The following is a 27,472-nucleotide window of genomic DNA, read 5'->3' on the forward strand; positions in this document are numbered from 1 at the left end:
CTATTTGTGCAAGTGTCTTAGGAATCTGTTGCTTGCGCATACAGTCCTATCCAATTGTTATAGCACATAGTTATGTTTGTGAGATGCCTGTAATTTTCCCACCTTCACTCTTTCACCGGTTATACCCATGACTACAGGACGTTTACCAGATTTACACCCAAAGATAATCTGGGTAGACAACAGCAGCTCCTAGTTTTGTAGTTTAAGAGTATGTTATGTTATGTTACTGAGATTTGTAGAGCGCTCGGTTACCCTGGGGTGTCCTGGCGCTGTGCGCTACCTTCCGAAAAGAGGAAACTGTGACAATTGGCTAGGATGAACATTTAGGTGAATAGCCAAGTTTTTAATCCCTTCCTAAAAGGAAGAAGCTCTGTTGAGTTTCTAAGATGGAAGGGAAGGCTGTTCCATGCCTTGGTGGCGCAGTGGCGAAAACTCCTGCTACCTCAGTTAGTTTTGTTGTAGCGGGGGAGAATAGCGTGTTTAGCTTGCATGGAGCGCAGGACTCTTCCCGGAATATACCACTGTATTGAATGTTTCAGGAAATCGGGGCCTATGCCATTAATGGATTTAAAATCTATACACATGGCCTTAAACTGAATCCGTAGTTCCACAGGGAGCCAGTGAAGAGTTCTTAGTCCCGCCCTCACCGAGACAAACCTGGGTGTGCCTGTGAGCATCATGGCTGCCGCATTCTGCACGATCTGGAGTCTGGCCAGATGTTTTTTCTGGATGTTAATGTAGAGACTATTGCAGTAATCCAGCCGTGACAGAATGAGCGCTGTGACTGCTGTTTTCAGGCTGTCTACCAGGAGGAGGAATTAGATTTTACAGAGAATTCTAAGAATAAAGAAGCAGGATGAGACGACCCTGCTCATTTGATCACCAAAGGCAAGTTTCGAGGTCAAGAATCACTCCGAGATTTTTCGACCTTTCCACCGGGACTGGAGGCCGGCCCGCCCATTGTATTTGGCCACCAGTCCGGTGTCTAGAGGTTGGCAGTGTTCCGGAATAATATGACCTCAGTTTTTCCTGCATTGAGTTTGAGGCAATTTGATGCCATCCAGGCTGCAATCGCCTGCATGCAGTTATGACATTTTGAGCCAGTCTCAGCCTCTGACCCTTTTTGGATTGACAACACAATTTGCATGTCGTCGGCGTGGGAGGTTAACTGGAATCCAAAAGATTTGATCAAAGCTGCCAGCGGAGCAACATATAAGTTAAATAATGTCGGACTGAGCGAAGATCCCTGTGGAACTCTACAAAGGAGAGAGAAGGGCTTAGAGCTATCTCTGCCAAGGTCCACAGTTTGTGTTCTGTTGGCCAGGAACGATTTCAGGAGGTCCCAGGCCTTGGACACCGACCACTGATAAACGGTCCATCAAGACTTCATGATGGACCGTATCAAATGCGTACCTAAACCATTAACACTGGTCAGCCTAAATGCCATCACCTGTAGCGTAAACCATACTATACAGATTGTGTGGATCCCTCAAAGTGATCTCCTTGCTCTGAATGGCCTCCTGAAATACTGACAGGTTGCTTGCCTGTCAGGCCATTCCACCAATGTTTTAAAATCATACAGCAAACTAACATAAGAGCTGTATTTCTGTAGTGGAACTGCAATTTTAAGAGTGGTGGATTTTGCATTCCATGCAGTGTTTGTACATGAAAGTGTGCAACAGTATGTACCAGTACAATTTCCCACAGGGTAACCTAGTGAATACCACTTTAAAGAACTCAGTTTTGCAATTTTGGCAGTCAACTGAAAGAATGTTTTAAGGTTTGGCCTAGAGGTAGCTTGGGTTGTTTTAAAGCCGAATTTTACTCTATAATAAATCCATCATGTTCATAGCAATACTATATAGAGAAAGGGAATTTAGATTCTCCTCCTTCAGCTATTTCTCAGTTGGAGTGGCATTAATACTGTAGTTGAACCCACAGGACAACATACATAGAGCTGGAGCAAGTACCAGCCCACTTCAAACATTGGCTTTTAGACACAGGACAGCCTTTTAGTATTTGGATCGCCCAACAGTGTGAGTGATGTCATTTCACCTGGGTACTGTGTGATATCACGTTCTGGATAGACAATCAATGATCGGCAAAGGTGTTTGTGTCAGGCTGTGAACTTCTGCTCTACCCTGACATGAGTGAGAGCTCTTCGTAACTGCTCACAGCAATCCCAGCTCCTGCTTCTCCATGCCTGATATTTTACCATGCCTCACAATTGTGTACTGTACTGATTTGCACAACCCACGCCCCGTGGTCTTACATTTCTTTTCACTGTTCACCATCTCACAGCTACCGTTAATTCTAACAACTATTGATAGGTTATTCAGTATCAGTTCTTAACCTTTGACATTTTGACAGTATGGTGCTTCACTACTACCATTGCTACCACCAACATCACCGCTTACTCCCATATTGCTGCCACCATCCTCACCCCTACTAACCGCAATCACCACTACTATTACCAGCTTTATCACTTCACCACCATCACTACTCTTGCCATCACCTTCACCTCAACCACCAGTAATGACACCACCACAACATTTTTGTGTGTTTGTTAGAGCAACGTGGCATGGGAGGAGAAATTGTAGGATTGATATCTGTAATTTAAGATGGGGGAAAAAGCATTGGCAAAGCCAAACACATCTGACTTGGCAAATTAACGTACACCTGTAAGCACACAGTAGCTCCATTTTTGAAGGCAGTAAAATTGTAAAGTAGAAAATGATGGTGTTGTATCCCCGTCATATGGCATGTTGTAAGAATCTGTGATGTGCCAAAGTCGTGATTCTGTACTACTGAACGATTTAGCACTATGTCACTTAGTAGTTGTCACCAGCTAATAAAACAACCAGACCTATTGCCTTTACATATTCTTGTTTCATGTTTGAGTCGATGCAAACAGGAGCTCTGTAGCGTCAGAGCCCTGGCTATAAGTTTGAATCTTATACAAATAAATTAAAACTAAATTGTTAAAACTGACATTTCCCCATCCAACACAACACGAACTACTAACAAACTAATCCACACCCCTATAATCACACTTCTCTCTTAGTTTTCTGCCGATATTGTTTACAAAGCCATTGAACTAAACCCTATCATCCTGCAAGGCAGAGACATAATTTTCTATGGCTGCCTGCTCATAATTAACTGTACCGAGGCTATGCTTCTCAAAGACAGTTGCATGCAGTTGATTGACTTGAGAGAGCAACTACCCCCACAGATTCTTGTTACGGTATGGACAGTGAAGGTCGTGATGAATTTTTGGATTGGAAATTCTGACATATAGTGTATAGCTCACTGTGAAATCCACCGAGATTTATCACAGTATATATATTGCTGTGCTCCACTACACATGCAAATCGCTGCTGTAGGCGCATTGACTCGCTGCGTTTTTTGACTGTTTTAACATGTTGCCCATGTGCTAGGGTGAGGAGAGCGTGTGATGTTCAATGAGTACATGTGCTTTTCAAGTGTTCTTAATATAACCTGGGCTACTGGGGTTATGTGATTTCAGCTGATGCCTTTTACGCATAATTATGGATTTGCCACTTTTGCCACATAATCCATTATCTGCTGCATAATGTGCAGATTACACTGGAAGGCCCTTGGTAAAAGTTGACTTGTCGCCTTTCGGTTGCTTATTGCTATATTTGGGTGTTAAATTGGTGATAATAAGGTGAAAGATTTTTTCCCAGACAGTGTTACCAGGTATGAAAATGACAGTATATTGTAGTAATACTAACAAAATGTGCCGCTTTACGCCATATAATTTGCCTTTTCTTGAAATATAGTCCGCTATACCGCATAATTTGGTCCTCCTCTGCTACATAATACCAGTGGACCTGATCATAACAAGCCTTGGCAGTGCTCATAAGTCTTGTCGTAGAAGAATATGTGGCAGTCTGAAACTGATCGGAAGACTCTGGATGTAAACATGAATGTAGGTGTGGAGGCTGGTTGAGGTGGAACCCCAAGATGTCCACATGAGAAGCTCTATCTGCTTATATGCTTCTGGACTAATCGCATTGGGCGTGAAGCAAACTCCAAAACCCAAGGTATACTTAGAGGGGAGTGTACTCCAGCACAACTCCCCATTTGTACCACTTGCTGGGTAAACCAGAATGCTTTGAGTTAGAGCTTCCATTCCCATCCTCTTGACCAGGAGTGAAGCATGGAGTAAATGGTGTAGCATCATAGAGACCTTTTGGGTTCAAGGTTAGTAGGCCAGCCCCTGCTGAAGAGAATGAAGGAATCCTGAAAGTATCAGAGAACTCTGTTGTGCCTGATCTGCAAAGCCTTATAAAGGTTGCATGTTAGTCCTCACAACTTGTCCGGCTCAAGCTGCAGTTGCACAGTGAGCAAAGAGTGGTGGAAAGGAAGGTGTTGAAAGAGTTTTGATTCAAGCACACGCCAGAGAAAGAAGTGAAAAGCATTACATGTTTACAGAGGAGTGTGATACATTAATGGTCCAGCAAAAATCTGCAGATAAGAAAGCTAGCGATACAAGTTATATATAGAACCTGGTGCAGTGCTCCAAAGCAGACACCTGGCATGCATGAGAAAATTGGTATAGGGGCACTTTAAGTTGGAGCACTGGTGTACCTCACTCATCATGTAGTTTTGTGAGACATCTAGTGGCTAATTTGTAAAAGAAAAAGTGCAGGAGCCCACAGTTTTGTTTGGAAGCCATTGGCTAGAAATACTGAAAGTTGAAGTGATTGCCTAGCGCTCCTGAAGGTTGGGGTGCTGTATATTAAGACTGGTAGTCTTGATTTCCAACTCATGCCTCTACTCTTTCATCCTCACCCAGAAACTGCCTGCCTCCTTCATCACTCTTGCAGGTTCTTTTTCATCATCGCTTTCTCCATGTCACTGTTTTCTGTCTTTTTTTTTCCTCCTCCTTTTTGTGTTTTCCTTTCTTCTTCTAGGATAAAAAACTGATGAGATAAAATAAGTTCTGGTTTCGAAAAATGAGTGCCCACCAGCACAAATTAAGCACTGAGCACAACCCAGAAAAAATGTAAATGAACCCAAAATCTGGGAACACGTTGAGACTGTGGAACAACAGTCATGGTCTTACAGGAGTCAGGGAGGTACGGTAAATCAGTTGTTCAAAAAATAAAACAAATCTAGGAGCAGCAGGTTCCTGGAACTTGAGCATCTTCAATACATTTTATGTGTAAAAACAAATAAATGATATCTACCAGCAGATCACAGTCCATGTTCTCCAGTCCATTATTTGTTCCATATCCCTGTTCAGCGACAGGACCCTTCTGTTACTCTCTCTCTGTTTACCACAGGTTTACTTCTAGTAAGAGAGTGAGTGTTCTAGGTACTATACGGGGGAAGAACAGGCAATTTAAACCAAAACGGAGGACTCCTCATAAGTGAATTTGTTCCAGCTAGCAAACCTATAATGTCAACATTCAACATAATGTGAATATTGCTGCTGTGAATATGCAAACTGTAATTAATGATTTTAAAGAAAATATGTTTATGTAGCCTTAAGAGGTAAAAAACAAGATTGTATTCTGGAGTACGAGCAAATTGATACCCTGAAAGCAGTGATTCAGTATTGGCTTACTACTTTTAAAGCACGATAACTTCTTTCCCAGTGATGCAACCTATTATAAGTCCTTGACTATGGATGCCACTTTTTACCATGTTGCATGTCTTTCCTTGCAGTCTTGCTCTATGCACACACACAGTCTTTCCTGTGCCTTCCCTATTCGTAGTTCCCTTTTGTTGGTTATTATTTTCCTGTGGTTTCTAAGGCGGAGTCTGAGGGCTCCGTTAGCTAATGAACCTACTGCAAAAAAATGTTTTTTGACCTCATGGTCGCCGGTTAGAATCACGACTGTTCCCTTTTGGTTTTCATATTTTCAAGGTTGGTAGCACCAGTACAGTTGAGTTGGGTACACATAAGCATTGGTTATTTAGTGACAGTCTACAGCTTAGGGTTCACTTTTATTTCATAGATACAAATGTTTTGTTACATTAAAATATTACTCACTGATGTTTTTCAGGTGTGCACTATGTGTTTGATACTGCCTTCTCAAGGAATTTCAGCCTCCTAGAAAGTCAAAGAGAATTCCTGCAACGTTTCCGCAGACAGTCTGAGGACAAGAAAGCTCTTCCAATGTTGGCCTCTGCCTGCCCAGGTACACTTTCTAAAACAGAGTTTTATCTCTCAAGGGGAAAAATCCTGCAATTCTAAAACGTACTGGACATTAGACCTTGTACATCTGTCCCCATTTAGACTTCTTCATGGGCTTGAAGTGTGTTCCTTTACTAAGAGAATGTTCTCGCTACACTACTGTCTGCTCTAGGGGTTCTGGAATAAGATTTATTGCACTTATTGTACTTCTTTAGGCATGTATCTATTTATTTGTTTTAAGAACATATTTTATTGTGTCAACAGTCCATTACAGTCTGGTTCGACCTGAGTTGTGGGTGGAACCAGCAAAATTTTGCACTACATCTATAATGTCAACATTCAATTTATCAAAACTATACAAGAAAGATACAAAGTGAGATAAAGCCTTAGCATTGCAAGCTGCAACCTGTTGTGCTACATCTGACCTACAATCTCTTGTGCAGGTATCCCCCATCCACCTCGTCCTAAATACTAATGTGTCCCCTGATAATATGATCGCCTGGCTCCCTATTAACCCATTATTCCTGTATCTATTCTCAATGGGTTGAGAGGCTCAATACAAAGGCCTCGATAGTTCGCCCATCTCTTCCAGATTTTAGGGTGTTTTTGCAGGCATCCACTTGCTTTACATCTAGGTAGCTTTATACCCATGCAGTGGTCCATTCCCTTCAACAAAGGGGGAGAGGTGGCCTTCCACATTTTGGCGATATCCCTTTTCACCAATGAGAGGCCCAAAAATAGTAGGTGATGCTTGAAACTATTGCCTCCGATCTCTTCTGTAATCTGCAGTAGGGCCATAGGAATGTCTCAGCCCAGCACCTCAGAGAGGCATGTCGTGACCCCTTCCAAAATCTGATGAGTATCGCACATTGCCAAATTGGGTGTAAGAAGGTGCCGTCTGTATTGCCACACCGCAAACATATAGGGGATGTCACGAGCCCTGTCCTCCAGAGCCTGTGTCTGGTGTAATATACCCAATGCAGGTATTTGAATTGAATAAGTTGCAGTCGCGAGGCAATGGCCGCTCAATGCGGGGATTCCTGCGCCTCTGTCCAGTCATCGTCGTCAAGTGGGCCTAGATCTGCGTGCCAAGTCTCTCTGAGTGTGCCTAGTGTTGTAGGGCTGTTTGTAATGAGGGATTTGTATATCTTAGTAAATTTGTGGTCCCCCATAAAAACTTTAGCTTCTATTGAGTTAAATTCGGGCAGGGTCTCAATTTGTGTAATGAAGGGAGATAGGGCATGCTGAAATTGGAGATATTTATAAAACTGTGTGCAAGGCATGTCAGATTCTCTTTGAAGCTCTTGGAAAGATGACCGACCCCGCTTGACCACCCAGAGCGTGGATATACCATTATCTTCCCAGCCCCGAAATACGGCCAATGTAGCCAGCTGAGGCAAAAGATCATTGTGCCACAAGGGAGTCTCCCTGGTACATTTGCCCCACCATCCCATCCAACGCAATGATTGCTTCCAGATTCCGAGTACTACCCTCGTTGCCGGTGGCAACGCCCAAAGTGCCCATCCCGTGTATAAATAAGTGTGAAGGATTATGTCCCCATCAACCAGCGCTCCACTGCGTATGCCGGGTCTTGCCTATCCCCGTACCACTATTCATTTAGCAGCAGCAGTAAATGGGATGCTGCATAGTAGGATTGAATTCCTGCGGTGGCTATCCGCCCACAGTATGTGGATTGAAAGCATGTTCGCAAGGCGACCCAATTGTAAATCCCCCACCCGAGAAACTGTCCCAATATTGCATTTATATGTCGTAACCACATGGGCAGTATCGGATATGGATGATTCTGCATCTGATAGAGGAGACAAGGGAGAGATATTATCTTGAAAATGGTGGATCTTCCGAATAAGGATAGAGGCAGATGCGACCAAGCCCGTATCTCTTCTTTGACTTGCGTCCGCAAAGGGGCAAGATTTTTTTACCATAACGTGTGTTGGGAGGCCGTCAGAAATACACCCAGGTGCGTTAGTCCCTCTGTGGCGACCGTCACTTCCTTCGACCATGTACCCAGTTCACTCGTTCCCCTCAATTGCCATAAGATTGATTTGCGATTATTCATATATAGGCCGGAGGTATCGCCGAAAATCTGCATAATGCGGTGCAGTCTTGGGCCTGTCTTATTGGGGTCAGTAAGGAAAAACAGGACGTCGTCTGCATATAGTGCTATACGATCGGAGACCTCTCTTGACCACTCGAATCCCATCGTTCCTGACCCACGCCGCCAGTGGCTCCATCTCTAGGGCAAATAGATATGTGGATAATGGACATCCCTGACGGGTGCCTCACCCAATAGAGAAGGTATGGGAAACCGACCCCGTTACTCGTATCGATGCCGTGAGGTCTGTATACAGAAGGTGTATGTACGATAGGAATCGAGGGCCTATTTTGAGGCGCAGCTGAAGTGCGAAAAGATATGGCCAGCTGGGCTAGTCGAAGGCTTTATATCTGCTAATAAGAGTGCAGCGGTACCGTTGTGGCGATCTATTGCTGCTATGGCGTTATGGGCACGCAAATATTGTGGCACGAGACACGATGAGGCATGAAGCCTGCCAGATCTGGATGTACCAGATTTGTTATATATGGCAATATGCGGTTTGCAAGAACTTTAGCAAGTAATTTGGCTTCAACATTTAATAGACAAATTGGACGGTATGAGGTATGGTGTTCGGAGAGGGGGGGGGGGATCAGCCGGGTTTAAGGAATACCACTACTTCGGCGTGACTCCAATCTGATGAGAGCCGGCCCGCTTCCATGGTGGCATTAACCACCTCAAGGTAGTGGGCACCGATTGGGATTGCTAGATTTTAGAAAACTTGCATGAGAAGCCATTGCGGCGTGGTGCTTTGCTCGTGCGTAGGTCTGTTTTTGCGGCACCCAGCTTTTCCATTGTAAGAGGGGCATCCAATTCTGTTTTTGCCACATCCGACAGTGCTTTCAGAGGCAGGTCGTCTATGAATCGTTGTATAGTAGCTTCCAGCAATGTCTCTCTTGGGGCATACAACTGTATACTAATTCGCAAAGCTAGTGGTGATCTGCGATGGATTGTTAAGTACCTTGCCAACCGTGTCACGGATACCGGAAATATTGGATGGGGGTAGCGCCTGTTGGCATAGGCGGTGTATTATTGTGCTGGATTAAACCCCCATTGATATACCCTACTCCGGGATGCCAGCCATTCCAGCCTCATCCAGTAGTTCACTCGCATATATCTGTTGGGTGAGGAGCAATTGCCATGCATCTATTTAAGAACGACCCTGCACTTTCAAGCACATTTATACAATTCAAGGCACCGTAACAGTCTTTCATTTCCAGTTGTTTTTAACAGACCATGTCAAAAGTATGCTCTTAAAATGATATTCCCTATAACTAACATACATGGTGTCAAGTATAATCATTTATTTGGCAGTTTCATTAACAAGTATCACTAAATGATACAATGAAATCTTTACATTGAACTGCAGAAATTATAATAAGCTATCTACAGGTTCTTACCAGTCCCTCATCTCTCTCTCTTACATGATAAAACATACATTATTTCATTAATCATTTTGAGAAAGCTCTTATTGCTAATGTCTTGGAAAAACGTTGGCCAATTGCGTAGGACAGTTTTACAGCAGCGGTTAAAGGTCAAATGCAGCAGTATATTGGCTAGATCCTAGGTCTACCACTATATCACAGTTTAGCATAGAGTTTAAACACAGTGTTTTTTGGTTTCAATGAAACAGCTGTACAATGAACAGTATGACACCGTATTAGAGCCAGCTTGTCTTGCTTTTGACTGTAGGAAACCATTCTGAATTAATTGTATGAGGAAAAAAATATTTTTTTCCACTATCATTAGATGTTTTGTAGTCACTAACAGTAATTTTAATGTGAACTGTGTTTGCACAATGACCTGTTAAATCTGCTTGGAGTGTCAGTTAATTGAAATCTATTCTTGATTAAGTGTCTTGACTTCTTAAAAGTATCAAGTTTAAATTAATAATATAAAACTCCAAATGCAATAGATTTAGTTCACAAATGAGGAAACCAGGGCAGATATCCATAGGGTTTGATAATAGCCAATTCAATAAAAACTGATTGTGTAAAGCTAGTGTTGTCAATCCATATGAAATAACAATGTAGCAGTAATATTTTCAATCTAGTCAAGGCTACTTGGTGCATATATTGTTAGTTTGTTGCAATAACACCGGCAGCAACACCAGGAGCCGGCTCAAAAAAGCTGCTGAAAGGGAATGCGTCGCAGTTTCATGTATGGGATCTTTCATAGGCTTACGTTGTTGAATTTTTCTCTTTTTCTGGGTGGGAGGTCCTGGTAATTGTTAACAGTAAACGGTATTTACATGTCTGTTGGCCAACACTGTTATTTAATGCACGTTCACCTTTTTTTAAAGTGTAGAACGCCAATGAATTGGGTGAATGCTCCCTTCTGCTCCACTCAGAGGCCACAATGGCTCATATTTTTACCTTCTGTCTTATGTGACCGAGTTCCTGTGCAGACCTCTGCTTTTCCTCACCTCAGTAATCCTGTTTTTGCCATTCACTTTCTGCTTTCATATGACATAATCTCCAAGCCAAATACAGCCTCATTCTCTTTGGAGGGGTTGTTTCTAAAAGTTATGGCACAGGGAATGTCAAATGTGTCAATTTGGCAGAGCAGGCCAAAGAGAGAAAACCTGCCTTTGAAACTTGTTCCACCTGTGGCCTCAAGAAAATGATTTCTGAAGATTCCTATAAATAATGCCTGTGATACGTACAACATCTCATTCCTAAAAACTGCCAGACATTTCCACAAAACCTTTGAAAGGGGAGGCTTCACTAATGACGCCCATTATTGAGGGGGTGATTTTCTTTTTTTGTACCCCACCCTCTCTGACCCCCAAGAAGGATCACAACAGAAAGCATTGCAGATTTCCTAAATTGAACAAGATCCTCTGCAGATGGGGGCCCTTTTTTGCTAGAATCTTACAGGTTTCTGGCATTGTCAAAAATATTGACAGTCCCATAATATTCCTATACACAAGGAACCTCAATTAAATTTGCTAAGATGCTGGGTGTCCAATAGGAGATATATTGTGTCTCTGGAATGTTTTAAAACATCCTTTAATAATAATATTTCACTATGTGATCAAATGTGTTCTTAATTCTTTTTGGGGAGTAAATGGTTCAGACCTTGGCCGTTTCTTTCTCTGTATTGTAAATTGTTTTACCGGTTTCAGCCTTAGTTAAATGACCAAAAAGTTAATTATATATATATATATATATATATATATATATATATATATATATATATATATATATATATATTCTCTCACACAGATTGGTCTGGAGAATACATGGATGCTGTTAACCAGTGTTTCTGTTCTTGATTTTTTTTTTCTTTTGTTACTCAGGCTGGATTTGCTATGCTGAGAAAACGCATGGAAGTTTCATAATACCATACATCAGCACTACTAAGTCTCCCCAGCAAGTCATGGGGTCATTAGTCAAAGATTTCTTTGCAAAGGAGAAGGTAACACTCCTATGTTTTGTACAGTGGATAACAGTAATGGTTTTGTCATTTCACCCTAGCAAAAATTCTCTCATCTAAAAATTTTCACACAGATAACCCTAGGGTAAAGTTCTTATTTTATATTTCTGCATGTTTTTATTTCCATTTTTCTTTCTGTTAAAGTCAAGTTTCATATGTTTCTCTCTTCCCACTGTTTGGCCCTGCACAGCGATCACTTGACAATCCCACGGTCAGCACAGGACTCTTTTAATATAATTGTAGAACTAGTTTTCATACCACTGTGTTCCGTTTGTCCTTAGGCATAATTGTCAAATAATGTAATGGACATTGTGCCAAGCCTTGTATCCAGTGGTTTCTTTTATTAAGTCCTGAGACAGTTGGTCCCATAAATAACACGATAAGCTTCAACTCTAACTCCGTCTACAACTTAACCTGAAAATGAAAAGGCTCACTCCTTCTGTCTTTGTATGAGATGCTCTCCTTGGCAGAGGATGTACTGCATCAGAAATAAATAGTTTTGCTCTAATCCTGTAGAGTAGAACTCCAAGAGGTAGAAAGGCAATTTCTAATGTGTTTGTTCTGGATCAATTAAGGGTTTTGTAGAATTATTCTTGAATTTTCACATCGACATGGCATGCACACTGGTGAAGGTCTTCTTGCAGCAGTGGAGACACTTTGCATCACACATATGTATGAGGGTTTTGTGTAGCACAAACCTAGCTAAAAGGCAGTGCTGTGCTGTGCTGTGCTGTACGGGGTCAAAAACAAAGACATGGTTTGCAAGTGATTGGAGGGAAAGCTGGGTTCTGAGAGTGGATGTGGACCGTGTCTTTGTTGTGATAAAGTGTTCTTTAAAGTGGCGAACCTTCCCTCTTTCTTAAATTGGAGTAGTGTTGAGACGGAAGGAAAAGGAATCAAGTTAAACATTAAATTAAAATAAGAGGAGTTTTTTTCAAAGACTGTCTTTCAGTCAAACTACATCAAAGAACGCTTCATCGTCAAATCCCTGGAACAAACAACTTTTGATGAATATTTGCATATAATTTTTGCTTGAAATTAACCTTTGCCACCTTTTTGTGTTTGCAGGATTTAAGTCCTGATCAAATTTATCATGCAACTGTGATGCCATGCTACGACAAGAAACTAGAGGCTTCCAGGCCTGACTTTTTTAACAAAGAGTATGAGACCCGGGAAGTGGATTGTGTGATCACTACAGGTAAAACACAGTTGATTTAATTAGAATATAGTTAGATGTTGAGATCTGTGGACCACACCGGAAAATTTGGAGCCTGAGGTATAAAGCTTGTTCTCTGCTACTTTCTTACCTTGTACCTGATCCCCTGTAGTACATATATTGGATACGTATAATATTCTCTGCATCCCTGGGTTAATAAATGCATTGCTTTTATCACTACAGAGTAAGGAGGGTATGGTAAAGGCTTCCTGACTGTAAGATGGTTGCTAGTCTTTTTAAAAGGAAACAAATCTCTGCAAGATTACTCATGTAGTGTGTTGTCAAAGTGCGTGGTAGCAATTCAAGTTCCCCATTTGCCTTAAGACTGTACGAAAGAACGGTGATTGCCTCTCTCCAGGATCACATTTTTTTAACGCTACAGAACACAGAGTCTGCCAATGCATTTAATTAACCCTCCCTTTACAATACTGAAATCCATCACTAACTTTTCCCTTTCAACACTGAAGTATGTCAAAGTTCTATACAAGGCTGCCTGTCCAAACAAGAACCTTAGGATTGCTCTACTGCACCTTTAGAAGCCACTGATTTTGGAAGTGGAAATTCTTAATAGTCCTTTTTTAAGGTAATCCATTCTTTGTCCCTCACAAACCTTTCTGTGCTTTATTGCATTTGAGTTGATTTACAACGTGTCCCTTATTTGGACTCTGAGTGCCTTATTACAAGTTTGGCGGACGGGTAATTCCCTCACAAACATGACGGATATCCCGTCCGCCGTATTGGGAGTACCATTATATCCAATGGAATGTAATGGAACTCGTAATAGGGCGGATGGGATATCCGTCACGTTTGTGATGGTGTAACCTGTCCGCCAAACTCTTAATCAGGCCCTAAGTGTTCTTTTTTGGAAACAGCCTCACCTTGTTTCCTCTTCCTTATTTTTGAAAATACTGTACACATCAGTTGTTTATACTGATTGTCTTAAAGTTATGTAGCATTGCTCCTGTGTTACTCTGTTTCCAGTGAAAGGATACTTTTAAACGGTTAACTATTATTTTACAAGAATATATACGTTTATATGAATTTGTTTTGTTGTCATAAGAATTCACGCTGCTGTACATTTGAAGCCAGGAAGGAGTTACACTTTCTGATTCTGTCTTACCTTCTGAAATCTACCATGTAGGCTGCTGACAGTCACTTTTTGTTTTTTAAGGAGAGGTGGTCAGAATGTTGGAACATGAAGGCGTGTCTTTGTCTGAGCTCAATCCAGCCACATTGGATACACAGTAAGAATCCGATTTCATCCTTAGATATGCCAATATGTTCTGTTCTAGAAGTCTGCACAATAGGGTCCACTTTTAGGTTACCCTCACAGGAAAACTGGATACATTGGTTATTTTGAAGGGTGCAGAAAATTAAGCCTAGAATTTAATTGACCTTTATCTGGACAATTGCATTTTTAAAAGATGTGATTGTAAATTTTATAGATCTATGATGATGGCACTGACATCGCTAGGAATTCAAGGAATGTTGTGGTGAAGAGTGAGAGAATAAGAATTGGCAAAACTAAAAGGCCTGCCTTTAATGTGCCAGCACATGTAAAAACAGACATTCACAAATGCTGCTTCCTTGCTTTGCGTGTACAAATACTTTTTATCTCATTTAAACCTGCCCTATTGGCTTTACCATAGCCTGGGGAAAAAGCTGCAAAAACATCTTTTTTCTGTATAGAATACATATGGGGGATAAAGAACTGCATGTGACAGATATCATGACGATTGAGTGTGCTTTTCAGATATAAGATAGTACCTCATGCATTTCAATGGGTATTCTTCCTTCAAGGCAAATATTAGATACACCAAATAGCCAATAGCAAGATGTGAGAGAGTAATACTCCTCTGGAAGGGGCCAAAGCCCACTCTATCTATATTTTAAAGTATTGGTAACCATACATCTTGCATAAAGCTGCGCTGTTTATCCAGTTGTAAAAATTTGATGAGTAGCTGATGGAAGATTAGTGCTAAAAGGTGGCAGCTTCCTTTGCTCCTTTTTGTCCTCTCATTCACAGCTGTTGACAAACATTAACGCATAATCTCTTGACGGTGAAGTGCATAAGATGAATATGTTTGTAGACAATAGTACCAGAGTTTGAAAGTTGTTGCTTTCAAGATTAATCTTGGTAAAGTGAAACCCTACACCTAGACAAACAAAGCTGACATGAACAAATAGAAATTCCTATCTCCATGCATGCAAATCAACGTAAGTATTTAGAAGTAAATATAAGTGGCTAAGTAGCCAACCTTTATTGGATCCAATTACCCACCCCATCCGCAGATGACCATCTAGTATCTGAGCATGTAGAATGAGCTATTACTGACTGGACAAAGTAGAGAAAGTGGCTAGTAAGGGGGTATGGGAAAGAATCTGAGCATGTAGAATGAGCTATTTGTATCCTGGCTGGACAAAGTGAAGAAAGAGTCCAGTAAGAAGATAGGGGGACGAATCAGGCCCGTTAGGCTCTGTAATTGGTACAAGGGCACAGCTGCTTGTAAATGCTCCAAGTAAGTGTAGGCAGAAGCAAGTGACTGTGTCCTTTTGTTCCTTAATGTACAGAGACAGGGATACATGGGACTGCACCCCAAGCAACCGATTTGGCCACTTGGGAACTTGAAGTGCTGCAGGGTCTATGTGGAGTTGATATGCGGCCTGGTTGGTTTACATGTCACAAGCAGACCAAGTGGCTGCCTTAAGTTTTTTGCAGTGTGTTATACTCTGGGGAATTTTGCTTGGCGATCAAAGGCTACAAAAGAAGTGAAGTCCAGCTTGAGAAGCTGCTTGGGCCCTGGGTCACAGAGCAATGGTCATATCCCTGACTGTGACAGAGGCGGACAGGGGAGTTGCCATACCTATGTGATGTATATCCCCTGTCAACTTGGTACGTGTTGCAATTTCACAGTCAGTGTTCTGTAGCAAGCTCTCTGGTTCTCTCCTAAGCATCACGCAATATGTTTTGCAGAGACGACCATGGAGAAAGGAAATCGGAGGCTACCTAAAGTGACATTTGATACCAAGAAATCCACGACATCCACTTACAATGAATTGGAGCAGTAAGTTGCGGCAAAGGAGGGACAGAGGGAGCTAGACAGCAACATAAGCGTGAAAGCTCTGATCTAAGAGAGTTTGCATACAAGTGATAAAAAATACACACTTTCCCTGCAAATGAATTGAGTGAAAGAAAGGCTAGATTAGCAATCGAACCTCATCATATTTTTGATATTGTGACTCAAATGTAGGTGGAGAGAAGCATCTAGAATGGAAAAAGTACTAGATATCCTATGTGTGAAAAGCCAGCATTTGAAGGCCCCTCACCTGTAGAAACAGTTTTCCTATCAAAGGTTTTCTGGAACTCTCCAACACTGGCAAGATGGAGGTATTCATGGAAAAAACAATACCAAAAAAAGGTGTACAAAGGGGAGAAAGGACCCAGCTAGTATACACCCTTCTGCTAAACTAATCTAGAACAGACAGTAGTCTGGGGAATTATGACTGACCCACAAAGAAACAATCGGGGATTCATGGTTTATTATAAGCGCTCCACTGGTTTGCTCAAAGTAACTCCAAAGGAGTCCTTATTGGCTACCCTGTTTTGAGGACGCCAAATTGCCACTTACCTTCGAGTGGCTCCTGTCAAGATACTTCATCACGAGTGGGCTCACTTTTTCAAATCGTGAGTTCTTATGCCTCACGTATTGACCCTAGAGTTCTATTGAAGGGACACACTATCTCTTAAGACTCCTGATGTCCAAGGGAACAAAAAGGAGGGAGATAGAACTTGTTATAGTTACCTTTTAGCTGTCACCACTAATTGATATTCTGTTGATAGTTATTCATGTGTATGTGTGTATGTATGTATGTATATATATATATATATATATTTATATATATATGTGTATATGTATGTATATATATATTCAGTGAAAAAACCATAGGTTTCACACATGTTATAGTTAGCTGGACATTTTACTAATAAAAAACCAATGAAATTCCCCCGTTATAGTTAGTGCAGGCAACTATATCTCACGCGACCGCAATCCTCTGCTGATGACATATGTGTCTTTATGAAAAAAAAATATTTGTAATATATGTATAGCTAAAATTTAATGGAAGAAGACATGGGCAAATAATTGTCTAAATACAGTATTAGCATCAGCAGAGGATTGCGGTCGCGTGAGTTATAGTTGCCTGCACTAACTATAACGGGGGAATTTCATTGGTTTTTTATCAGTAAAATGTCCAGCTAACTATAACATGTGTGAAACCTATGGTTTTTTCACTGAATTTGCAAGGTTTTTTAAATGCTAATTCCTAACTATAACGTGTGTGAAACCTATGGTTTTTTCAGTGAATTTGTACGTTTTTTTAAATGCTAAGTTACTTTACGCCATTCGTGGCGTGCGCGCCCACTTAACGCAGTTCGTTCCGTGCGCGCACGGTGCGCTTCGCGCACCGTGCGCGCACAGTGAGCACGCGGTGTGCTTCGCGCACCGCGCGCCCACTTTACGCAGTTAGTGCCGTGCACGCACGGTGGGCACGCGGTGCGCTACGCGCACCGCGTGCCCACGTTACGCTGGATGGGCCATGTACGCACGATGCGCTTCGTGCACCGTGCGCACATGGAGGACATATTATGCGCTTCCTTGTGAAAGGTAATGTTTGAATTTTTCATTGTTGTGGAGTGTGTCGATAACTTTTTTTTTTTTTTTTAATTTTTTTACCGTACGCGTACGGTAAGCGTAATCGCCGATTTTTTCAAAAAAATTAAAATTTGAATTTTTGGCTTGGGGGTTCTTAGGGGATACCTTCATCAAGGCTAGGTGGTTGGTAGCAGTCTAAACATCCCCTTTACACGTTTTTTGCCTTTGTTTTTCCTCCTCCCCCTCAGAGTGCGAGATAGAAAATGGCGGCCGCCGCTTCCTGGTTTCGACCGATTCGAATGTTTACTAAGATCAAACAGCCAATCAGAATCGCGCTCGCGCACGGCACCGTACGCGTACGGTAAGCTTACCGTAAGCGCACGATAAGCGCACCGTAAGCTGCCACAGATATATATATTGATTTAAAGGCTATTTTCTCAGGATCTACTGAACAGATTTACACCAAACCTACAAAAGGCACTTCCTTGACCTGTAGACTACCTCTCTGCCAAATTTCAAGGAACTCTGTTCAGCCGTTCGGGCTGTAGCTGTGTCTAAAGGTCCTATGGAAAAATGCATGGGAAAAACGCGTTTTGGGACCCCCCTTTTTTCTCAGCCCCCGCTTGACGAATCCCCCCCGAGACTTTCAGGGTAGGAGCGGAGCATAGCGCCCCACCTATTTTGAAAATTTCGCGAGGATTCGTCGACCGGCGCCAAAGTTATTACAAATAGAATGTTGCGGATTTCCTATGGAAACGTGGTCCTAACTATAACTAATATATATATATATGTATGTATGTGTGTGCGCACACACACATACACCCCTCCCCCTTGGGAACCTGTCCATCCTGATATTAGGTTGACAGGTTTTCCAAGGCGCCTTCGGGAACAGTAATAATTCCTTAACTGGCTACCTAGTGTTCTATTGGTGCTCCGAAGGGGAGTATATATGAATCTGAGATGTGTCAAAAAGGTCAATCAAAAAGGTGAAACTTTGTTTTGTTTGAGGTTTTATTATAAGTTTCCAGTTACATACAACAAAAGTTTACACTGACCTAGTGGTTGATTATATGACAGTATTATATACAGTATAGATAGGGAAAGGCAGTAGCCTGGTGGGCAATATATCTGTATTATGAGAGAAGCACATTATAATATGTTTCCATAGTTAACGGAATATTCCGTCAGTGCAAGCATTTATCCTGCACAAAAAATGTGTGTGATAGGGTGGACCAGTGTCCCATTACCTTTGGCAACCCCATAGTGTTGGGATTATTCACATCTCAAGAAGTGGGTGGAGACTGCAAATATAAATATGCTTGCTAATAAATAGATCTCGGTCCATGTACCTTCTTAGATCCACTGCTGTTGCAGAATGATTAATGGAACAACACTGGTCTGAAACACTCTACAGAGCATAGCTATCGACTTAGTGGTGGGTTGAGCATAGCACTAACTGGTACTCAGATCATCTCTGAGTGCTCCTTCATGTCTGATAGCTGTACAAATACTAAATTACAGGGATCAATACGCAGTACTCCGGATGGCATGAGAATAAACACATTTAATCTTCGAAAGTGTGATACTATCCATCTTCCCCAACTTCACCATTGCAGTACAGGAGGCCATAAGGACCTTTGAAAAAACTAAAAAAGAAGCTTCAACAGATGCAGACTGAGTATGCATTGTTTTACCTGGCCAGGTAAAACAATTATTCACACGGGCAAGGCCCACATGTTCAAGGAACGTCAGGAGGCTATGATATGTAAGATCATAAATAGTGGTATAGGCTCAACCCATGCCCATCTGCTGCAAGAGAAATACTCCCAAACCCTTTGCAAGGATGAATGATATCTACTGCAGATTACTAGACGGCCTCTTTATTTATTTGTGTTTCTTATGCCTGACAGGGACAGCTGGTCAAAATGCTTATGACAGAATAACTACTCTAGATTAGAACTGAACCACTGCAGTAAAACATTTGTGGTTGATGTATCCTGTCTTCATGCTAATAGTGTTATTTTCTGCAGAACTTGATAAGAAATTTGACCCTTCCTGCCATTGCTGAAAAAGGACAGCACATGAAACTCGAGTTGGTGGTGGAGGGGGCGGGGTGTGTGTGTGTGTTTCTCTGTTGTAGAAAGGCTATTTAGGAGACATTCATTAAAAAACAAATAGGTGACTTCATTCAGTTTAGAATATATTGTTCTTTTCTAGTAGGGCCTACCTTAGGGGTAACTTGTATGTAATAAAAAGACAGTTTTAGGCCTGGCAAGAGGTTTATTTTGCCAGGTCGAATTTGCAGTTTAAAACTGCATACAGGCTGCAATGGCAGACCTGAGATGTTTTGAGGAGCTACTTAAGTGGGTGGCACAATCAGTGCTGCAGGCCCACTAGGAGCATTTAATTTACCAGCCATAGGTATATGTAATACCACTTTGCTAGGGGCTTATAAGTAAATTAAATATACCAATCCGGTGTAAGTCAAATTTACTATGTTGTAGTGATTGAGCACAAGCACTTGAGCACTGATTAGGAGTGGGAAAGCGTAGAGATTCCTAAGGCCAACAAAAACGAATTCAGCAAAACAGGAGAGGAGAATACAAAGAGATTAGGGGTGACCCTGCAGAGAGGACACACAACCCCACCTCAACACCCCCTCCCCAGCCAAAAGCCAGGGGAAACTAATAAATACCTTAATGGGCTTCCCTGCTTAGGATATTGAACATGGGAGTGTCCTTCCACTGCAGACTCCATTGCCAGTTCTCTGCTCCGTTGAACTCAATTGGATCCCTCTGTCTACACTTTCTTAAGCCACTGAACTGACCTATAGGAACCATTCTCTTCACCTATTGACCCCATCTGTGCAGCACCTAACCATAATTTGCTCTCAGTTGGATCCTAGTAGGCAGACAGTACCAACATGGCCAACAAAGTGATGTGGCCTATTCCTCCCCTTGGATCAGACTTCAGTCCCCAAACCAAAGAAAACTTAGCCAACAGAGGCCCGTGACAGCATGCCACAAAGTCAGGTTGACCGGCAATACACCTTTGGTGGAACAAAACAAATTCCGCAAACTGGGAGAGAAGGCAAAAAGTTTGGGGGTGACCCTTCAGAGAAGGCCAAGTCCTACAATAGAACCACATTCATACTTGGGGCAGTAACTTCATTGCTATCCTCAATCCTATGCTGGATAAATCCTCCAGCACTGCAAGTCCATTATCTGTCACAAAGTAAACCATATTCATTGTTAAATATCTGAGGCCAAAGGAACCCTGGTGATAGAGGATAAACACATGAATCCATGGTGCACGATTCAGTGTAAAATGGACCTTACGAGTAATGCTTACACATGTGGAGATGATTGTGATCCAGCCTAGTAAACACTCTTCCGGTAGTGATGACTCTGAACCCTATGCTTCTGGATAATAACCATTGGACATGCAGCTTTTACTACTAAATCACGAATGGACAGGAAGTTTCGGAAAGAGATAAAGCAGGTTATGCATGAGTACTTCAAAATACCAGTCAAGATATTATATGGGACACTTTTTTTTTTTTTTTTAAACCTTTATTTACACATCAAATATTCACAGTCATGGGCCTACAACCGCCTGGGCCGGCCGCTAACATAGAAGAAGGAGGACAACAATAATACAGCAGTCAAGAGAGCAGGAGCAAACCGCACGTGCAACGGCTGCAGACGCCCACGACTTAACCCAACACTACAAGAAGGTTTCGTATTAACTTTTTTCGTAAGAAAGACAACAAAAATAAAAAAAACTTAGACCAGGCCTAGGAACTCCCTTAGCAGGAACTTGCTCTCTCATGAGCGGGGGACTACAGCGACAATGCAGCACACTATACATCAACTCGTGTTAAGAAAGGCAGGGGGGGGGGGGCAGGGGAGAGGCCAGTCATCAATCCTGCAATGCGAAAGGGAGAAAGACCAGGTATGGGACACTTTTAAGGTATACATTAGGAACTTAAGTATTGACCAAAAATGCCAGACTTTTAAGATCGATCCACGCTACACAGGTTGAAGAGGCAATACAGCGAGCTAGAAGATAAATATACCAGGCTGTGTCGATCACCGGTGCTGAATTGGTTGAGTAAAAAAACTCACAGAATTCGAGAGGAGGCATATAGAGATTTTAAGTATTTAAAAATGTGGTCTGCTTCTCAGTATGAGGAGAGAGTATGGCCAGTGAGGATGCTAGCCTGGTTATTTAATCTAATCGAAGCCTTTCATGACCTGTCACAAATAGAGGGCAAAAGCAGTGGGTGTGCATCCCCTTTCTGAACATCCATCGCTAGGTATTGTTCAAACCTGTTCATGGGGCCACTGTGCACACATGTGGTTATGAGGTCCCAATCATGGAGGTTGGGGCTTCTTACTACTTATGCCCTGGGGCTGGCCCACTCTCCTATAGCACTTCAAATTACACCACTACCGCACTTGAGTATCAGGATAACGAAGGTGAGTTGTCCAAGGCGTCTCATGGAGTTTGTGTACGAAGGGGGTATAGACTCGCACCTTCGCCATAACACAATGGACCCAATAAGTGAATGTCCAGACCAATGCTTTTTTTTGTAATGAAAAAATAACTAATGCTTTTTTTTTAAATGAAAAAATAAGAAGTTTAATCGCACCAAAATGTAATATGCATACATGAAAAGTGCATAGCAAAACTCAGATATTCATTACTTAATCTGTGAGCCCTACTACACAGTAAAATAGAAAAGCTTCAGGTGCAGGCTGCGAGTCAAACATTTTTTCCGCATCCATCAGGAATGCCACTGCCTCGCAGGACTGGACAGTTATGTTTGCAACTCTTAGTAAGATGAGACTAGTAGAGGTTGTTTTGGTACAATAACAAATAGGTAGTAGTGTTCCTTATAAAGGAATAACCGCACACCAGAATATTACCCACAAATTATTGATTGAAAAAAATGTCTCACCAGCGTAAGGTTTCACTACTCACAATTAGGTGGGGGTGCTCAAGGCAAATTTTTAACGTCTACTACCTGCAGACATCGCCAGCATGTTAAACAACATGCATATATTGAACTATAGAAAAAGCCTGAACAGCACACCCCTATCTATTAAATGTTCAGTCCAGCAATCACTGTATCCAAAGATTACAAGTATTCATCATTACAGGTGGGAAGGATCAGTTCCATCAATCAATATTCTTGATTGTCAAAGAATACAAACCCCTTCAGTTGATTGTCATCTTTTATTGTTAAAACAGAAATCCCAGCACACGATCTAGCCGACACGTGTTTCGTCTTATACCAAGACTTTTTCAAGGCTGGAAAAATAAACATACATAACAAATATATCTTGCTAAAAATACACAAAGAGCAACCAATGTATTTATTAACCAAACTCGTTTCAAGAGTTTTGAAAAAACCAGCACCAGTGGTGATTTAGTGTCTTAAAGAATTATTTTTTGCTTTAATATTGTTGTTTGATATGACTAATAGACCATCCTGGTGTTATAATATACACCACTGAACAAGTACATAGTCAAGTGACTCAAAAGCCGATATCCCCTACTATAGATAGAAAAAAGTGCTTCCATGAGTAGCATAAAAAGATTGATATACTGATAGAAACTGAGTCCCGTGTGCACCAAGAGTGTTATTGTGCTAGAAAGTATAGTCCATGCTAAAACACTCATGACACTAGAGATCAAAAAGGACAAGATCATTGGAAAGTCAAGATAGACCCAAACCTATGTCAACTCTTATCATTGAGTGTCACATAATTTGAGTCACGATACAAAGTCACAAGAGAGAGACCATGCAGAGCTGTAAATATGAGCTCCCAAACAGACTGAAAAGAAAGTAAAATAAATTAAAATTAACAATGCATAGACCCACCAATAGGTATATAACAATATTCCTGGTTGATTTTTGTAAGTGACCCTCAGCAACTTGTTCTGTCGATCCAAAGTAACGTTCGACTACGAGAGACCACGATTCTGATGAAGGCCACAAGTATCCTATATGTAAAGAAAATGTTCTGTCTATACGTGGAGTCACCAAATGATGAGGTGAGGTTACAGATGGTAAAAGAAAAAAATATATAATTCATAGACACTAGTCCATTCTAAATATCCCCAATAAAACGTATAATTTTAAAAAACTGAAGTGGCTTGTACCTGGCTATACAAAAGCCAACATCATTTAATGTACCACAGCACTCTGTAATAACGTCCTAAAGTTACACATAATCGCCACAGATCATGAGTAAAGAGGTTGCTATCTAAAAAAAAAAAAAACACCACTCTCCATGTCCACCATATAATCGAAAGCCCAAAGATAAAACTGTGTAAGTACACAGATAACCCCCTAAAATGGGTCTCAATATCATGCTGGCGTGCAAATTTATCACACAAGCTGAAGTCAATCGAAAAGTGACCGGAGGAATCATAAACACTATCCAAATGCGATGACCACAGTATCCATATAATCCCCATGGTAGTATCCCACATACCTTGAAATAAAACGTTGTTGCACATGGAAATATAGACCCAATGATGAACAACACACTTGTATCACGCAGTGTCAATATTCAGTACAACTCCCTGATACGAGTGTGCACACTGTCCTCGTGTCAGCACACCGTAGAAAAAGAAATAAAAAATATAGAGTAACTAGAAACTCCTTATGCATGTAGAGAGCACCATCTAGTAGATAGAAAAAAACACCATGGTCCCACACTCACCTATCACATAGCGGTAGTGGACAGAAACGAAGGTCCGCTGTCCCGCGAAAAAATATATACGACGCGCAGAGGGAAGCCGCCACAACAGAAGTATTTTTGGCAAATACCCCCATCACATAATACACAGTCCCGGTCAGGCGATCCTGGTGCATCGAAAAAACTAGAACGGAGACACCAAAGCTGAGGGGCCGCCATTTCTAAGAAGGTTGTCACATAAAACACACAAAGGAAAACTCCCCAATGTAGTGCTCATACTGTATTGTTGGAATAGATCTCAGACAAAACACGACGTTCCGGATGACGGAGAGCAAACAATCCAATTATGGGTTCCGTTTGCTCACGCATGTTGGCCTGATGTAAAAACAGCCGGAAAAATGCACCAATAATAATGATAGCTGCCTTAATAGAAAACACACCGTTTGGATTGAACCATCACTATATAAAAAAGCCAGTGTATAGTGGCAACACGGATCATAAAAGTATAAAGAAATGTCCGTAACGAACCCCGTTTAAAAATGAAACAATAAATGGGGTTCATATGTACATTTTATCCCTCTTTGCGAGTTAGCACACCACTGTCACCTGATTGATACATACATCATCTTCTTTGGTAACCTTCTGTATGCAAGGCATAGTGTCGTATTCACACTCCGACATTGGGCATAAGTAGACTGTCAGTGAAGCACATACAGTCCCCAAATTAGGTCATACCCAAATCCTGTCTCATCAAAAAACTAAATTTTGATTGACTACCAAAGTCCAACCCTGAAAGAAATCCCTTCATCTCCACAATTTCATTAACACTGATAGCACAAGATAAACCATCCACTGCTAGTACTTTCTCAGCTCCTTACCTTTTGGTGTTAAAATAAGAGCATGTCGACATGCACAGAAAAGAAACGGGAGAAGTTGGGGCAGAAATAAGTTCATTAGACAAGTGTTAGTATTAGTGAAATATTCTAGTGATAGATTGACTCCCGTACCAGTGTGACATGAGACACATAGGACACATCAAAACAGTAAACATAGGCATGCCATATCGATCAACAAACGTGGTTCTAATAACATTGAACATAATTTATACATTAGTGTCTGTAATGTTTGGTACATATAACAAAGTAACTCCTTAAAATAGTATATACCAGAATTCAATATATTGACAATACAAAAATTTAGACTAGAACCCTATCATGAAAAATTGGATTATAAACGCAACAAAATTAACCCATCAAAAAAGAAGATGCAGAACATATTGCAATCAAATGCACATATGTCAATTCATCTCTTGCCAGGAGATATTGTATACAGGATCATGAAACAGGTGAACATCCTTGTCCTCAATTTCACAGTGTCAATCTTTCAAGAAAACATGAAGCTCTCTATCACGGTTCACACCCAAGTCCACCGTCCTCAGTTTGATCAACCATTTTAATTCTAGTTTTCTTAGGGCCAGTGTTTTGTCACCCCCTCGTGGGTCATCCATTATTGTCGAAATACCATGGAATCTTATGCCTAGGACTTCAGAGTCCTTATGTGTGGTATTGTAATGTACCGCCAAAGGATAATCTGTGTTGTTGTTACGAATAGCTCTAATATGCTCTTGTATTCGCTCTTTGAGCGGTCTGATGGTACTTCCCACATAGATTTGGTTGCATTGACAAACGATACAATACACTACAAATTTCGTATTCGGGACTCGGTGTCTATCAGTATATCAATCTTTTTATGCTACTCATGGAAGCACTTTTTTCTATCTATAGTAGGGGATATCGGCTTTTGAGTCACTTGACTATGTACTTGTTCAGTGGTGTATATTATAACACCAGGATGGTCTATTAGTCATATCAAACAACAATGTTAAAGCACAAAATAATTCTTTAAGACAATAAATCACCACTGGTGCTGTTTTTTCAAAACTTTTGAAACGAGTTTGGTTAATGAATACATTGGTTGCTCTTTATGTATTTTTAGCAAGATATATTTATTATGTGTGTTTATTTTTCCAGCCTTGAAAAAGTCTTCGTATAAGACGAAACACGTGTCGGCTAGATTGTGTGCTGGGATATCTGTTTTAACAATAAAAGATGACAATCAACTGAAGGGGTTTGGATTCTTTGACAATGAATAATATTGATTGATGGAACTGATCCTTCCCACCTGTACTGATGAGTACTTGTAATCTTTGGATACATCGATTGACCTACAGTATTGTTGGACTGAACATTTAATAGATAGGGGTGTGATGTTCAGAGATTGGTTTGGGATGGATCTCTTACATACAATGCCAAAGGCTGGTGTGCAGGTGGACAGTTGAATATCGCAGTGCATTGATGTAACCAGAGTCGCGCAACAGCGTTGGCCAATATCTCCATTACTCTTTGCACCTGAAGGGGCTCGCAATGGGATGACTGCCAATTCTTAATATCTCTGTACCCAGATGATGTTTTGTTATATCTGAGGACACCGGATTATCCTGTGTCATCAGGGAGATCATTAACTTTGGCGAGTTATCTGGCTTTCAAATCAGCAGAGGCTTCCATTGATCCTAAATACTATTAGGCCAGAAATGGAGTGTTCCAGGCAAGTGAGCTGTAGATCACATGCTGTGTATAGCTTACCAGTACTAGTGTAGGGTCCGGATGTTTGCACTTTGTTTTTCTTCGAAAAAGTCTTTCCAGGCACGAGGTAGGTGACTCCTCCTTTCGATGATAGTGCGCATGGGCATCGACTCCATTGTTAAATGGATTTTTTCCGCCATCGGGTTCGGACGTCTATTGCTGTGCTCCGGTTTGACACCTTTCCTTCGGTTTCCCTCGGTGCGCAAGATACTCACTCTCAACGGTATTGTTTTCGATCGCGTTTTCCCTTTTATCACGTATCGTATTTACTTGCAAAAACCAACTTTTGATTGGAAAGCTGGTGGGAGGTCGTTGGGCCTACCATCGTCGGCCCGACTCGCAGTCGATGGAACAAACTCCCTTTAAATTCTGCCCTCTGTGTCATGGGAAATACCCACTCACCAACTCATACATAGTGTGTAATCTGTGTTTGTCCCCCGAACACAGAGAACAGGACTGCGACACGTGCCAGGCTTTCTGCTCCAAGAAGACACTTTGCAACAGTTGGGCTTGACGTCGCGACATGCAGAGC

The 27,472-nt window shown here is 41.5% G+C and overlaps 1 protein-coding gene across 3 annotated transcripts in view; it reads left to right on the forward strand.

Annotated features, from left to right (window-relative positions):
- CIAO3 (cytosolic iron-sulfur assembly component 3) overlaps positions 1–27,472 on the forward strand; it is a 127,391-nt gene that overhangs the window by 38,148 nt on the left and 61,771 nt on the right. For all 3 annotated transcript variants that reach the window (XM_085629356.1, XM_085629358.1, XM_085629357.1), the window contains exons 6-9: positions 6,039–6,173; positions 11,581–11,699; positions 12,786–12,915; positions 14,105–14,177. In XM_085629356.1, the coding sequence (XP_085485482.1) occupies positions 6,039–6,173; positions 11,581–11,699; positions 12,786–12,915; positions 14,105–14,177 (457 nt within the window). The remainder of the gene's footprint in view (positions 1–6,038; positions 6,174–11,580; positions 11,700–12,785; positions 12,916–14,104; positions 14,178–27,472) is intronic.

The sequence above is a fragment of the Triturus cristatus genome, chromosome 10 (assembly GCF_964204655.1).
Source record: "Triturus cristatus chromosome 10, aTriCri1.1, whole genome shotgun sequence".
Taxonomy (NCBI): domain Eukaryota; kingdom Metazoa; phylum Chordata; class Amphibia; order Caudata; family Salamandridae; genus Triturus; species Triturus cristatus.